The following is a 16,303-nucleotide window of genomic DNA, read 5'->3' on the forward strand; positions in this document are numbered from 1 at the left end:
TCACTGATTTATTTTACACAAATTAAAGATTTTGATCTCTCATTCTTTCTTTTCAATGGTCCGAATATGTGAATTCTTGCGCCCCAAACATAAAAATTCAGAAAAGATCTCGACTTGACAACATGCAGTTTTTGAAACTTAGAATGTTAAAAAGTTGGGGTGTGATATCCACACACAGTTTTTTACTTCTTACACATCCCTTATTAATTTTTGTCCGTTGATCTTCTTCAACTTATCAAATCCGACGGTTGAAAACCAAAAATATATGGGAAAAGTAAAAAATGGTGTATGAATATCCCACCCCTAAAAAGTTTAAAACTGAAAAAGTGGTATTGGACTTGGCATGCTTCTGCCCCTAGTGGAGTTGAGATGAGCGATGGCCTATGGGCAAGTCCTAGAAGTTGGCCCAGGAGACTACCACATGTACTTCAACAAAAATTGTTTCCCCATCACTTTTAAAAAGTTCCGTGTCACCAATCGACATTAGAACCGATTGCTTGACACGGGCAATACATATGTTGACCGGATTTCATGATACTTTTGCTACTTTGATCCATTTTGTTGACATGGTTGCATATTTAGTGTGTTATGAAAAAAAATCAAGAGTAAAACTCTAATATATTGCCAGTTGATATGTGTAGAGCGGCCAAGAAAAATTGGCATTGGTTAGCCCTGATTGCCACTACTGGTCCAATTGGCTCCCACGTTGAGGGACCGAACATTCAGATGAGAGAAAAACACTATATTTAGAAAGATAAGCACACTTTAATTTGTGAAATTAATTGATGACTATTTGATCTAGTAAATATTTACTCTCCAATTTATAAGAGATCTTATATCCAAATCTGATGAACAACATTTGTTTAATAAAAGATTATAGCCTATGACAAAACTTAACATCGAAGTATGAGATTATTGGTTTTTTTTTTAAGTGATAACAAAGTAATGCAACTTTTAGTCATAAATTATAACATAGAGTTTGAACATTATATACACATGCACCTCATGAAGGACAAGTACTAGTCGGAAGCCCTACTCTGTTCCACCATTTGGCTCACTCTTCAGTCGGAAGAACGTCTATCATACGCAGTCTTACCCTTTGTAAATAAATTGTTTCCACAACTCAAATATACGACATTTCGGTCATCAAAGAACAACATATCTGTTGCGCAAAACTTACTCTCTTTATATTGGAGTTGATAATAATAAAATATCAACTCGAATAAGAACAATAATTATGCAGACATAAGGGGAACAAGAACGTTGACCATGAGTCACAGAATGCTCCTTTGCCACATATAAAATTGCAGCGGCTTGGTCTTCCAACTCTATAAACACCACAGCTTGTTAAGACATAAACATCCTTCTTGCTGTCTTCTGCAAATGAGAATATATACCCCAAGGCAGGGGCATAACTGGAGTTTCCTGCTGCTCTAATGCTGTTGCATTGAACTGGAGAATCATGGGCACATCTGAATGATATCTTGGCCGTTGAGAAGTTCCCACTGTATTCTGGGGTTTCGGTTCCTTGACAAGATGAACTTGTGTCTGCTTCGGCACGACAGAAGGTCGGTTGTTCGTGCAATCGTAGAACGCATTTGGATTCAAAAAGGTGGGGAGAAGGGGAAAAAATTGCTCCACAACTATTTCATGGTAAGGATCTTCCTATAGCCTTTCTCGGCTACGAAGAAGATTAAGCAATGCTTACCCTTCCGTAAGAAAAAACGAACAAACGAGCAGTGCGAAATTATTTTAAACAAAAGATTGTTTCAAGTATAGTACATTCTCAATTTCTAAGACATCTATAGTCTTCTTCCCACTAAAAAATGGGCCAATTACACCCATCTCAACGTCTGGTATTGTTTTGAATTTCATCGTGAAACGATGCAGTAGGAAACTATGTTAATGGCAACGAAAGGGAATACCATCTGTCTCCAGCTCGGCTTCTGTTTCCTTTGGCTACACGCATGCCACCTTTTCTCGCTGTACTCTCTTTGTTTCCATTTCTATCTTGGTGTCCACTAAACTGCTGGATGTCAACCTTCAAGTGCTCCGAGCGCCTTCATGTCCTCCAGGAAGGCCATATATGAGTCATCGATGTTCTTGCCCCTTGGTGCTGACGATGAGTTTGCTGACTCTGGTTTAACAGATGGAGTTGCTGACTGGGTAGGTGCTGCTGTGGTTGGGAGTGAAGGTTTTGCTTTTGCTTTTGGGGCAGCCATCTCCCTCCTTACCCGAACGGATGCAGGAACCTACATCCAGAACCAAAAAACAGACTAGGGTCATAGAAGGAAATTGGCATCTTGCAATAATACAGAAAACAATATTATTACAAAACATGAAAGAAGTGCTAACCGAATACCAATGTCCCATAAAGCTACTGATTTCGTTGACATTGACAAAACTAAGGTCCTTGAAACTCGATAGAAGTCTAAACTTACTGCCTCTTATTATAACATCAATAAACCTCTAAAAGGTTAAAAAATTAATGCAGAAATTACACACTATAATGCTTATCAAGTTCAATACGTGTTGTAAAAACATGCAAAGCATAAGACTGTTGCACCTTATTGATAGTGAAAGACAATCAACTCACCATGGCCGTAAGTTCTGGAGTGTGCTGAGCCAGAGGCCTCTTAACAACAGTAGATGCTGCAGATTTAACATATGAAGGTTTCTGATGAGCAGCCACTCGAGCAGCATAATCATCTTCTTGATAAGTAGGAGGGGGGCCAGGTGGAAGTGGTGGTCTCATCATTGGAGGAGGTCCAGGGGGAGGACCATATGGGGGCCTGGGGATCATTGGGACCATCATTCCCGGGGGACCTGGTCGAGCGGGCAGTCCAGGAGTGGACAATGGCGGCCGCATATCTGGCGGAGGTGGGGGTGGAGGAAAACGTGCGATACCTGGAGGTAATACATCAGAATGTAAATTTGGAATAAGGGTGGGTCCAGGAACCGGAGGTTGTTGCCTTGGAGGAGGAGGTGGTGGTGGAAGCATGTTAGTGAAATCCTTGGTCGCTAAAGTATTATTGGTTTCAGCATCAGATGTTGCACCTCCCAACTGATTATTTGTTGCCTTAGGCGGTAAACCGGGAGGCGGAGGAGGAGGAGGAGGAAGCATGGTAGGCACCTACGAGAGAGGAGGAGGCATTATTTTCATAAACGGAAAAACTTAAAAAGAATACTTCAAGGCCTACAAATTTGAGATACGCCTTGCTACGCATACACCCTTTCAGGGCTTACCAGTCAAGTATATACAAGCAACTTCCATAATTTGCTATAACTAATATCATCCACTATTTTACACCTCTGTTCATTCTTATTTCTTTTAACATAGAAGATATCACTCAGTTGACAATAAGGAAAAGTTTACCTGCGTGGAGTCCTTAGAGGTTGACTGATCAGACAATGTAGATTGATTTTGTTCCTTCTCATTTCCACTGATACCAGGAGGAGGTGGCTGTGCTAACTGTTGATGAGGTGGAGGAGGGGGAAGTAATGGGCGATTAGAAATCGGCTCTGTAGGCAGGGGTCCTGGAGGTGGAGGTGGAGGTGGTGGCAAAGGTGGTGGTGGCAATGAGATATCTGGGTTTGTAGCTGCAGGGTTAGGCGGCAATGGAGGTGGAGGGGGTAGAGGCAAAGACTCAGGTATGACAGAGCCATCACCAGGGCCATTGTTACCAGAATCAGCCACAGGTACAGCATCCTCTGACTCCATTCTTGAGGATGATGCAGCACCACTTGACGAAGCAGCAGATAGGGGAATTCTTGGCCCTGCAATTCAAATTCCAGAATAGAATAAGCGAGAGAAAGTAAAGTGGTCACATTACTACACAAAATTGAGGTGGGAGTGGGGTTGATCCAGACCTATTGATGATTTAAACATTGGAGGCTTTCCAGGTGGTGGGGCACCAGTAGGATTCAGGGTCGGATGGTAGTAAACTGAGTCCTGCAGAAGAAAAAAGAAGAAATGAATTTTGGGTTTTATATATTGAAAAAGAAAAAGAAAGGCCTGAAAATAGCATTTAGAAACCTGCATATCTTACCTCAGGCATTGGATGCTTCGCTCTCTCCTCTTCTTCTGCAGTCGTTCGTCTTTTAGGCGGCCCCAAATGACTGACCAGAAAAAGTAACTAAAGTTCATACATCAAAACAAACAATCACAGAAAATGTATTTAAGAAGTTGACCACTAGCACCAGAATACAATGGGAAAAGAGAATGTTCACCTGAACATAACTGGGACCTCGCCCTTTTCCTTTTGTTTCTCTACATATTCCTGTACAAAATCGTCTGATCATTGCATGTATGAAACTTATTCCAACAAAAAGGCACATGGGATTAACATGAAGGGAACATAGAGGACCCTGAACCACAATGTGGCCAATCAAAGATCACAGTGCAGCATCAGAAAACAACGTGGCTAGTTGAATTAGAAAGACAAATAGGTATAATGAAAAAAACAATAATGTTATATGTGACAATTACCTTCTGCTTCTTTATAACAAGGTTAAGTGTATCCTCCAGTTGCCTCTTCTTGTGTTTTCTTGCTTTGTCAAGAGCGCCATCAGCCTCTGCGCCAATCAGTCAAATACATCAGTGTGTGAACAGGAAAAGCAGCATGATATGGCTGCAGATCAAAATCAAACTAGTGAAAATAAAAAATCTAGACAAATTGAAGCAAGAAGTAAGGCACAATAAAGCACAAAATGAAATTTTCCTCTTAAGAAAAAAAATCATTCTTTTATACATGAATACTATTCCGAGCATTCAAACAATCAACTTTCAATGAAATTAAACATAAAAATAGATCCACTATTATATATATAACAGCTATAAGTTATAACCATTCCTTCTATAAAAAGGCTATAACCAGAAGTCATAAGTAAACTGTGACTTACTCATCATTTCCAGCTTATCAATCTGCTCCTTCAGAGTCTCAGGATCCTTCTTCAAGATCCCCACCTCTCTCACCTTCTTTCGTTCTTTTTTATTCTGTTGTCATAGATAAAACAAAGTCAGAAATGTAGAAATAAAGATTTAATCGATGCAATACGCTTGTCAAGAACAAAAGAAACGGTATTAAAGGGAGTACTTTTTGGGAATTGCATACATCATACGGTGAAAGGAAACATGTACGTCACTAAACACGGGTAACATCTACCATCGAAGATGAGGAGGCACAAACACATGCTACCACAAATTCTTAGCAGAAGAAACTCACAAACGTCAGGTAATACTGATTCAGCATCATGGTCATGCGTCTGCTTTCCAAAAACGTCAGTGTGCGCACACACACACACAGATATATATATATCTTTCTCGACCTTTCGGCTAAGATCAAAGTGTGTGCAGCTGTGCAAAATGCCTGATATAAAAGCATCAGGCTTTCAGGTTTTCACAAACCTAATGCTATCAATTCCATTTACAATAAACCAAGGTCGGCTTCAGTAACGCTCAGCAATGGGAAATTTGCAGATGCCAAAATCCAATCCGGAGTAAATTACATTAAAAAAGTATCAAATTTCAAATTGAAATTGAAATTAGACACAATGGAGTCCCAAATTGTGAAAATCGATCGACCCAATTGCGAATTGAGAACGGAATCAAGGAATTAACAGAAGAAGAAGAGCACAAAACGGCGTAGTATTGAGATACGTAATCGTTACCCTTTTCAATTCCTTCTTCCGGAGCTCCTTCCGGTAAGCGTCCGTAGGGTTCATCACCTTCCCTCCCTTCGTCGTCTTCATCTTGATTTCGCTTCAAAGCTCTTCCCTTTCTGCTGATTCCAATTCGAATTTCAGGAAATCTGCTTCAAATTCAAATTACAGTGCGAAGCGTGGATGATGACAGAAGAATATTTTGGGTATTTCTTGCTCTGAAGAGTGATGGATGAAACCCCGACGACTCCCCCCAAACCCCACCTTGCATTTTGTTGATTTTCTTTTGGAGGCACCTTTTTATTTGTAGAATTAAAATTAGAGTTAATTACAAATTTGGTCTCTGAATTTAAGAGACTTGTTCCACTTTGGTCCTCAAAAGTTTTTTTGTTTCTTTGAAAAAAAAAAATTTGGTCTCAAGTTGGATTTCAAGAAATTTGTTGAAAAAAAATCTTTCATAGTGGTTTAAGTAAGTTTGATTCCTATAACATAATTATTATTGGTTACGAACCCTACGAACACTTACAATGGTATGAATTTGATAGTAGCAAGTTCTACATATTAATCGTAAAACTCATCTAATGTTTTGGCTAATGTAAGCGTTAGATTCTTATAAAATAGAAATCAAACTCTTTTTTCATGCCTACTGTGAAAGGCTTACAGACAATCAATCGTGCATACTTTAATTTGATTTTTTATTTATTCATTTGAACTGACAATGATGTTTTTTGTTAACACATGAAACTTTTCACACTGACACCAAATAATCGTATCCTTTTTTTAAGTGTATACGTATCAATAAAAGTTTACGCACTTATTTTCACGTGTCACTCTTTTTTTTTTCTGGAATAGTATTCATGTGTACGATAGGCCAAATCGGATTAATGGTCCTCTAGTTGTGAAATCCATTATTCAAATCCAAAATTGAAAGTTCTGTTAATTCTTCTATTAACAAACTGCACATGAGCCTCACATAAACACATTATGTATGATCATCACAGAGAAATTAAGTTGCTAATCCGATCGGACGAAAGTCGAAGCTGCAGCTTGGGATGCTAAAACCATCTGGGATTCGAAAATTTGACAATGTGGTTGTGTGACAAATGCGCATAGGTGTTTGAAATGCAGCAGGAGAGAATAGCTATGTGTTGGTACTGGATCCATCAACATCCTGCAAGGATATAAAGCACTCAAATTATCACAGGAATCTGATATGTTACGCAGGTTTTGTCCCAAAGACAACAAAAATATCACTAGTTTGGCACAGAACATAGCAGTCGTCGGATTACCCGACCGTAGAAACTTCGTGTCCGAAAGAACAAAGCCCAGGCAGTGAGAGATCCGAAGACGGTAGCACATGCCATAATAAGGAATGATAACCTAAAGCAGCGAATTCCGGCGCATGTATCCCAAGCTCCCGACGCTTCTTGGTCATAAAAATGGCCGATCACTCTCACAGAAAAGATATAAGATCCTACAGGCGCGGCTATTGTAATGGCGTTGAATATGGTGCCCATATGTAGCACGCCGAATATCTCAGAAGCGATTGTGGGCATTAGTGACCATTGAGAACCATAAAAGACGCCCACCAGTAAGGATCCAGCATAAAGAGCGCTAGGCATACCGGAAGCAATCACTACGTGACCAACGCTCATGCCTGCTAGAGTGATGACCATGAACAATGGCCTCGCCAATCCTTTCGCATGCAGGAAATAATCTGATACATAACCAGCTCCAAACCGCCCGACGAAATTCCAGATGCTCCACAAAGAAATCAAACTACCTGTTTCAAAGGTTGAGTAACCAAGCGATTTTCCTATCTGGTTGAGGTTATTCACTGTGGCAAGTCCCGATCCCATTCCACATGCCATGGCAATGAACAAAATCCAGAAGTCCATAGTGCACATAGCTTGGAGTAGATTAAAAGTTTCTCCCAACTGCAAAGTATTTTCATCGTTAATATCCAACTCTTGATCAGTATTGCTAGGCAAATGACGGTACCCAGAACTACGATCTTGCGCATTCCTTTTCCCACTATCTCGCCAGTTGACCTCGGTATCTGTTAACTGGCCACCCTCAACTAATAAAGTCTGTGAAACTCTATCAGACTCCCTTTTATGCGCTCTAATTGCAATGCAAAGAGGTGAGGCAAGCAGTAGCAGAAGTGCAACAAAAGCAACGAAGCGTATGGCAAACCGCAAAGTAAGGATGTTCTCTAAAATTATAAACCCCATAAGATAAGCTGCAACAACAAGCGCAATCAGCGACAAACTATTTAGGTGCTTCTTCTCGTCTCCTTCGCACTTGTTGTGGATTCTCACAAACCACATAAGCAACAATGTGTTTACGGTAGGTAGCAGTGCCAGCATCAGAAGAAATGAAGCCGGTTTCTTGTGCAAAAATGTCCGGTATATTTGAATCAAGATTGCTCCACTCAGACCGAGAAACCCCTAACACGGAAAATATAAAGTTCTCATCAGCATCAAGTCCATGAATTTAAATCACAAAGTATTCAAGAAGGGACTGAATCTGACATGGTAACCGGGATTGAATATATATATGATTCGTCAGCATCAGAAGAAATGAGGCTCAGGTAAAAAATTTATGCTTACCATGTCACAACAGGAAATATAAGAGGACTTTCTTCCCTCCTAATCTCTCTCCCCTTCCCTCCCCTCCTATTTGAATGGTTACGGTTTAGCCACGTCCACATTTTATATTGATTTTTTTTATAGAGACAATAAAACATAAAGCAATATGTGAGAGGATGGGAGGGAAGGGGATGAAAATAGAAGGGGAGAGAATCCTTCTCCAAAAATATAAACTGAATCAGAAAAGATCATGGCCAATCAAGAAGGGGCGCATCTGACATGTCCCGTTAAGAAAATTGGTCTCTGTGAGTTCGAAGAAGTGAGCCACATCAGGTCCAGCAGGAAAAGAGGAAGCGGAGGAGGAAGTTTGGGCCGCTACAGAAGCCATTGGAGAAGTATAGAAGGGGGGTTTTACTTGTTAACTAAGATCAATCTTATGCAGTAAAGAAGAAGAAGAATGTAACAGACTTAGAGAGAGAGAGAGAGGAAGAACTTAGAGAGAAGATGAATATTCTTGATATATTTCCTTAAGCACAAAGTAATACAGTGTTGAGGTATTTATAGTCTTACATCTACACAACTAACTTCCTTAACTAACTTCTTCTCTACTCTAATCTAATTACAAGTGGCAACATCTTATACACCAATATCTCTATTCTATCATCCCCCCGCAAACACATGATTCGATGCTCGAAGCATGAGATTGGTACAGTGAGTACGAAACAACGGAGAACTCAACCCTTTAGTCAAAATATCAGCAAACTGCTCTTTAGAGGACACAAACTGAACAGAAAGCTGTTTCTTGGCAACCCGTTCACGCACAAAATGAACATCAACCTCAATGTGCTTAATACGTTGATGTTGAACCGGATTAAAAGCCAAAGCAATGGTTGACAAATTATCACAAAATAAAACCGGAGGTGATGGAAGAGGAACCTGCAGAAAGACTAACAGTTGCTGAATCCAGTCTAATTCAGCGGAAGTAGAGGACAAGGCTCGATATTCAGCCTCTGTGGATGAGCGAGAAACTGTCAATTGTTTCTTTGAGGACCAGGATATAGGATTGTTTCCTAAAAACACAGCCATGCCAGTAGTAGAACGCCGATCATTAGGGTCACCTGCCCAATCAGCATCACTAAAAGCCCTTAATTGCAGTGGTCCGTGTGAATAAAAGAGGCCATGATGAAGAGTACCCTTTAAGTACCTCAAAATGCGTTTGACAGCAGTGAAATGAGCAATCATAGGCTGTTGCATGAATTGACATACTTGATGGACAGAAAATGCTATATCCGGCCTTGTAAATGTGAGGTACTGCAATGCGCCGACGACACTCCTATACAACGTTGGATTGGTATAAGGAGCACCATCATCTTTGAGAAGCCGATTATAGGTCAAACAAGAAGTCTCACATGGCTTGGACTCAAGCATCTCAGTTTTAGTAAGAAGATCCAAAATATATTTGGATTGAGACAAACATAAGCCATGTGCCGTGCGAGAGATTTGAATGCCCAGAAAGAAATGCAGATCCCCGAGATCCTTGATATCAAACTCATTGGTTAAAGCACTAATAACCTGTTGCATAGCTGCCGCTGCATTCCCTGTGATAATAATATCGTCCACATAGAGCAGTAAGATGACAATACCAGAATCAACTGTCTTGACAAACAGGGAGGAGTCAGAATAAGTGTGTTGAAAACCCAAACTAGGCAAGAACTTGGTAAATCTGTCATTCCAAGCTCGAGGGGCTTGCTTAAGGCCATATAAGGACTTGTGCAACTTGCAAACAAGGTGAGAAGTATTGGCATCAGCAAAACCAGAAGGCTGGGTCATATACACCTCTTTATCCAAAATGCCATGTAAAAAGGCATTCTTTACATCGAGTTGCCTAAGGGGCCAATTAAATTGAGCTGCCAAAGCCAATATTAGGCGAACCGTGGTAGGTTTAACCACAGGACTGAAGGTTTCCCTATAATCAAGACCCGGTTCTTGACTGAACCCTTTAGCAACAAGCCGAGCTTTATGGCGAGCAATAGTGCCATCAGAATGTTTCTTAATCTTGAATATCCATTTGCAACCGACCAAGTTCTTTTTAGAAGGTAATACCACCAAACTCCAAGTACCTTGTTTATGTAAAGCACTGATCTCTTCTTGCATAGCTTGCAACCAAGTAGGATCCTTCATTGCAGTTTTATAAGAAGTTGGTTCAATAAGAGACAAATCAATACAATCAGAATCCTGAATAGTAGCTAATAAAGCTTTGGTCTTGATAATACCACTCTTGCTCCGAGTTTGAATAGGATGCAAATTGAGGGGTGGAACCTCCAACACCACTTGCAAAGTACCAGGACCAAATGGCTCATCTGGAGAAGCATCAGAACCATTGACAAGTGCCACAGGGACTGGAGGACTAGAAGTGGAAGAACCAGTAATGGATGGAAAAGATAATGGTGAGGAAGGAATGGGAGAGATTGATATGGGAGAAGGAGCAGGTGAGGATGAGGAGGCAGGATTGGTATGAGATGATGGTGATCTAGAGGATGAAAGAGGCATAGGCAACACAACATTGTCATTAGAAATCACAGGTGCAGGAAGGGGGAAATTGGGAACCGAAGAAGATTGATATGAGGGTGTAGAGTGTACCAACAAGGTTGTGTAAGGAAATTGACTCTCATCAAACACAACATGTCTCGAAACATAAACTCTCTGTTGAGAAACCTCATAACATATATACCCTTTATATTTGGTAGCATACCCCAAAAAAATACACTTGGTGGTCTTGGCTTGTAATTTAGTATCATTATAAGGCTTTAACAAAGGATAGCACGCACAACCGAATATTCGGAGATGGGAGATAACAGGAAGATGACCAAACAAAAGTTCAAAAGGAGATTTATTGCCTAGCACAGAAGAGGGCATTCGATTAATCAGGTATACAGCTGTTTGACAAGCATACGACCAAAAACTAGCAGGTAACCTAGCTGTTTGTAATAGGGTCACAGTGGTTTCAATAACATGCCTATGCTTGCGCTCGGCTAGACCATTTTGCTCGGGTGTATGTGGGCAAGAAAGCTGATGAGTAATTCCTTTATCAAGAAGAAATGACTGAAAAGCCTTACTGACATACTCTCCCCCTCCATCACTCTGTAAGGTTTGAATAGCAGTTGCAAATTGAGTAAGAACAAATGAATAGAATGCAACAAAAGTAGCAAAGACATCATATTTGTTGATCAATGGAAACAGCCAACAATGTCTTGTATATTCATCGATAAAGGTCGCATAATATCGGTAACCATCAATGGAAATAGAAGGAGCTGGACCCCAAAGATCACTGTGAATAACAGCAAAAGGTTTTACAGACTTATTTGTACTTAGGGAAAAGGGAAGTTTACAAAACTTGCCCTCCAAACAGCTAGAGCACATTACAGGTAATGAAGACTTGGAACAAAGGATATTAGCTTGCTTTAGCATCAAAGAACCAATGTTATTAGACGGATGACCTAGTCTGTTATGCCAAGTTATAGAATGAAAATGCTGACCAAGGAATGCTTTAGCTTGAAATGGAGCTGAATGTGTGGAATGAGAGGGGGCAGAAAGACAAGGGATGGGATAGAGGCCATTATTGCATTTTCCTGTGTAAATGATCCTCCCTGTGGCCTTGTCCTGAATCCAGAAGCATAAAGCATCAAAAATTAGCCAGCAGTTATTATCTAAACAGAGTCGATGCACAGATAACAAGTTTTGTGTCAACTTCGGAACATAAAGCACAGAATTGAGCTTAATTGGATGCACATAATTCAGTTTGGAAACATTGAGAACTGTGCTACCAATATGAGACATAGGCAAACCTTCACCATTGGCAGTTTGAATGGTCTCAGATGTAGGATATGGAGATGCCAGAGATAGGTTACTGAGATCGGCAGTCATGTGATTAGTAGCTCCAGAGTCAGTGAGCCACACTTGAGAATTAGAATAAGAATGAGACGGTGAGGATGGTGATTAAGTCATCACAGTATGCAATGCTTGTGAAGATTGTTGATGAGGATGAAAAGATTGAGATGGCATTGATGAATGCTGAAATGGAGCATTATAGCTTGGAGCACCATATGGGGATGTTTGCACTTGAGAAGGATAGAACTGTCGGGTAGGACCACCAAAATTAGGACCCTTGTCATTGTAAAAACAGTACCATGTGCTGTGATTGTGCTTGCCACATATTTGACAGGGAACTCGATCAGGAGGTTTAGACTGACAATATGGAGCAGTATGTCCTTCAACATTACACGTTTGACAAATAGGCAGAAATGGTGCACTTGGAGGACCAAAATATGGTGCTGGTGATTGACCAAGTATGCCTGGACTTGGTGTAGGGAGCACATGGGTTTGAGTATACTGTTTGGGTGAATAGAAACAAGCCCCTTGATTAAACTTGCCTTTCCCTTTGTTTTTATTCCCATGAAACTGCTTGTATCCTCCAGAAAAGAATGGAGACTGCCCAGAAGCAAGATTAGATGAGTGATTCTTGCTAGAATGAGGGACAGTATTAGCAACCATGGCAGTAATAAAATGTGCAGTTGTGGAGTTTTCAACAATGACCTATTCAGCAAGCAACTGAGATCGAAACTCTTTAAGAGAGATCACATTCTCACGTCCCCGAATAACACAGCGAAAAGTGTTATATTCAGAGGGTAACCCATTGAGAGCAAGAATAACTATGTCCTCATCAGCAAAATAAACCCCAGCAGCAGATAAGTAATCTCTAGCTTCTTTAATTCGGTGAAGATACTGAGACACCGAATCAGACCCTTTCTTTATCGTCTGAAGATTTGACTTCATTTGAAAAATGCTAGTCTTAGACACTGTAGAGAACTGTTCTTTCAGACGAATCCAAAGATCCTGAGAACTCTTACTCCCAATAGCACAAGACAACGCAACAGGTGACAAAGTGGCTGTGATCAATTGCATTATCGCCCGATCATGCATTTTCCAAACCACAAATGCATCTGATTCAGCAGAAGTACAAGAGCCAGATTCAGTAGGAGAGGGGTGCGATCCATCAACAAACCCCATAATACCATTACTTTCCAACAAAAGTTGTATCTGAAAATTCCGATTGAGATAATTGGAGTCATCCAATTTGACATTAACCGAAGTCGAGATTGTGGAGATTAAGGCAGTGATCGGAGATTGCATAATTTGAAGTTGCGTTGCAGTCACCATTGAAATTTCGGCTGAAAAACTCTCTGAGGAATTATAGCAAACAGTTGATATGCAAGACGGAATGAAGCAGAAAAGATGATCAAAGAAAGATCACGACCACCCAAGAAACCCTAGAAATCCAAATTAGAGGAAGACAAAGAGACTCAGAGATCCAAAGCACAAATCAAGAAGAAGGAAGACACCTTTAATCGGAGCGGAAGCAGAGGATCGAAGATTATGCGCGGGCAACAATGGCGATTGATACCATGTTAACTAAGATCAATCTTATGCAGTAAAGAAGAAGAAGAATGTAACAGACTTAGACAGAGAGAGAGAGAGGAAGAACTTACAGAGAAGATGAATATTCTTGATATATTTCCTTAAGCACAAAGTAATACAGTGTTGAGGTATTTATAGTCTTACATCTACACAACTAACTTCCTTAACTAACTTCTTCTCTACTCTAATCTAATTACAAGTGGCAACATCTTATACACCAATATCTCTATTCTATCATTACTAACCTTAACTCGTTGATACCATACAGAAAATATAAACTAAATAATTTTATACATAGCACAATGGTTTTTATATACAAACGTATATGCTTGGTATACAAGTAAGAATCTCTTCTTATACAAGAATACAATCGAAATTACATTACAATATTAAATTTTAAACTCTAGCTATGGTTTTCTTATACAAGACTCCTTCTCCAACAGTCACAAAAGTGAAAATGAGGAAACATAACGGGGTAAAAATTTCATAAAAAATATTCTAGAATCCAAAAGTTTTCTTTTGCAACATCAACCCAAATGCCTCGATAATTAATCTAATTTGTATATAAAGTAATTTAAATTTACAAAACAAGAAAACGAGTTAAAGTTCTTCAATATTACGTAGCATTAATAATACGAAAAATGAATGACTGAGATTGAAATAGAAGATTTAAACAGCTGTGATCAAAATCTAATGGCTAAATCACTCCTGGCTACCTCTATAATCTAAGTTGGTCATAAGAAACATCAGCACAAATAAAGGAAAGCAGTCAAATTTATTTTATGTACCTTCATGATGCCAACGATGGTGCCTTTATAATAAGGAAAATTCCTGACGCCAGTGACCACATTAGAGGTATTAAAGAACGACACCGCATGAGCCGCCACGAACATGAACAGACACATCACAGGCACCGGAGGCCGGGGAATAACGCCGGCTACGGCGGCCCACATTAGAAAATAACCCAAAAAGCACTGGGCCGCCCCGGCCAGGAGGACCAACCAGAGCTTTCGCCACCTGGCGGAGTACGAGTAGAGGAGGCCAGAGAGGACGCCACAGTTGGCTCCGAAGTCCTTGAAGACGGAGACGGTGTCGAGCGTTGACTGGTCGTAGCCCTGCGTTGTCTTGATGGCCTGAGAGTAGACGGAGAAGGTGTAGAGGGAGCCGCTGGTGCACTGTATCCATATGCTCGCCGCCGTAGAGAACCATTTGCTGTCCAAGAGATTCAGTGAACTGCCGTACATTTTTGCTTTCTTTTCGTTTGGGGACGATGGAGGGAGACGGTGAACTCTGCCGCATCATGATCGTGTCGATTTGTTGGGTGGCGGAGTGGCGGTTGATGGTGGTGGTCGTTTTGGCGCTTTGTGTGATGTGTGGGTAGTTTACATTGCTTTTGTGTCCACGTGTTTTCTTGACTCATTATGATTTAGGCAAACATTTTAGGTGTATATGTATTGATATTTTAATGATTTGGTTCATATTAAGAAATTAAATTTGTAGATAAAATTTTGAAAACTAAATAACATGAAAATTAATGATTAGTTTATTATTAAGGACTGATCAACATGCTTATTTTTATTGGTGACACATAATTTAATTTGCAAATTTTGTCTCCCGATTTAATCTTCCTAACACTATAGTTTAATGATTAGATGTTGATTATTCAACTATTGGTTTACAGTAAAAAATTTTGGTGTATAAGATATTCGAAACATCCGAAAAAATAACATTAGAGGCACATGCAATAATTCATTAAGTTATATATATATATATATATATATATATATATATTTATTATTATTATTATTTTTTTTTTTTTTTTAAGTGTGCAGCATGTGTGAACTTATCTGCATTTATTTTCCGTCGTAAATATAGCACGTATTGCAGAAACTTTCTAATCCATTCTTAGAAATCAAACTTCAAACTTCTTATTTATAAGTTGAGATGAATTTTATTAAACCGTATTACTGTGGCCAAATTTCATTTCAATTGCTCATAAAATATATACGCATCAAGGCAAAGACATCATGAGCCAAAAGATCAAAAGACTTTACTGCAAGTCTTCCTGTCACTTGTGCCGTGAGCACAAAATCTCTGCTTGTGATTGTTTAAACTGTACTTTGCGTATTTTGATAAGAATCTCTGTGCTTCCTAGTTACACGTTCATTGAACTTGTATACACGTTGTACCTTATTAGGGTTGTTTTCAATACCATCTGCAGTGTAAGACATATTTTTAAACTTTCACATGCAGGACAACTTGCTATGATACCATGAAAAAAGTTGGGGTTCTATAAAATCAATTGGCAATACAAGGAGTAGTTCGCTGCAAGCCCGCCTGCACACCTCTTGCTGCCAAAGTTGCTCTTATTGCTACTGATGGTTCCTTACTTGTTTCTAGAACATCATTTCATAGATCACCGTCGCTCAGTACATGAGTTCTTCCCGTGCTACTATGTTGATTGCTGTTAAGCGCATTTTACATTATGTCAAAGTTAATCTTGATTTCGGCCTCCATCTTCGCCCACATTTTTTCTGCTACTTTGTCTGCTTACTTTGGTGCCGATTGTGTGTCTT

At 39.8% G+C, this 16,303-nt stretch overlaps 2 protein-coding genes across 2 annotated transcripts; both read right to left on the reverse strand.

The window, feature by feature from the left end:
• Positions 1–1,735: 1,735 nt before the first annotated feature.
• Positions 1,736–5,946, reverse strand: LOC126626495 (protein EARLY FLOWERING 5-like). The gene is made up of 9 exons (XM_050295827.1): positions 5,671–5,946; positions 4,903–4,996; positions 4,490–4,575; positions 4,231–4,280; positions 4,050–4,119; positions 3,871–3,952; positions 3,377–3,777; positions 2,597–3,133; positions 1,736–2,252 (listed from the first exon to the last, which is right to left on the reverse strand). Exons 1-9 carry the CDS (start codon positions 5,749–5,751, stop codon positions 2,037–2,039), a joined length of 1,617 nt encoding a protein of 538 aa, XP_050151784.1. The 5' UTR covers positions 5,752–5,946; the 3' UTR covers positions 1,736–2,036.
• A 693-nt stretch (positions 5,947–6,639) lies between these two features.
• On the reverse strand, positions 6,640–15,068 carry LOC126626921 (protein NUCLEAR FUSION DEFECTIVE 4-like). The gene is made up of 3 exons (XM_050296320.1): positions 14,516–15,068; positions 6,951–8,111; positions 6,640–6,832 (listed from the first exon to the last, which is right to left on the reverse strand). Exons 1-3 carry the CDS (start codon positions 14,969–14,971, stop codon positions 6,803–6,805), a joined length of 1,647 nt encoding a protein of 548 aa, XP_050152277.1. The 5' UTR covers positions 14,972–15,068; the 3' UTR covers positions 6,640–6,802.
• Positions 15,069–16,303: the final 1,235 nt, after the last annotated feature.

Source organism: Malus sylvestris, chromosome 6 (assembly GCF_916048215.2).
Source record: "Malus sylvestris chromosome 6, drMalSylv7.2, whole genome shotgun sequence".
Taxonomy (NCBI): Eukaryota; Viridiplantae; Streptophyta; class Magnoliopsida; order Rosales; family Rosaceae; genus Malus; species Malus sylvestris.

Excerpts from the sequence above, each read along its gene's own strand:
- LOC126626921 (XM_050296320.1), bottom strand. The coding sequence starts at position 14,971 with ATGTACGGCAGTTCACTGAATCTCTTGGACAGCAAATGGTTCTCTACG. Across the intron at positions 8,112-14,515 it reads CCATCGTTGGCATCATGAAG|GGGTTTCTCGGTCTGAGTGG; the intron begins GTACATAAAATA and ends TTTCCGTGTTAG. Across the intron at positions 6,833-6,950 it reads CACGAAGTTTCTACGGTCGG|GATGTTGATGGATCCAGTAC; the intron begins GTAATCCGACGA and ends ATATCCTTGCAG.
- LOC126626495 (XM_050295827.1), bottom strand. The coding sequence starts at position 5,751 with ATGAAGACGACGAAGGGAGGGAAGGTGATGAACCCTACGGACGCTTAC. Across the intron at positions 4,120-4,230 it reads GAGGTCCCAGTTATGTTCAG|TCATTTGGGGCCGCCTAAAA; the intron begins GTGAACATTCTC and ends TTTTCTGGTCAG. Across the intron at positions 3,778-3,870 it reads AATGTTTAAATCATCAATAG|GGCCAAGAATTCCCCTATCT; the intron begins GTCTGGATCAAC and ends TTTGAATTGCAG.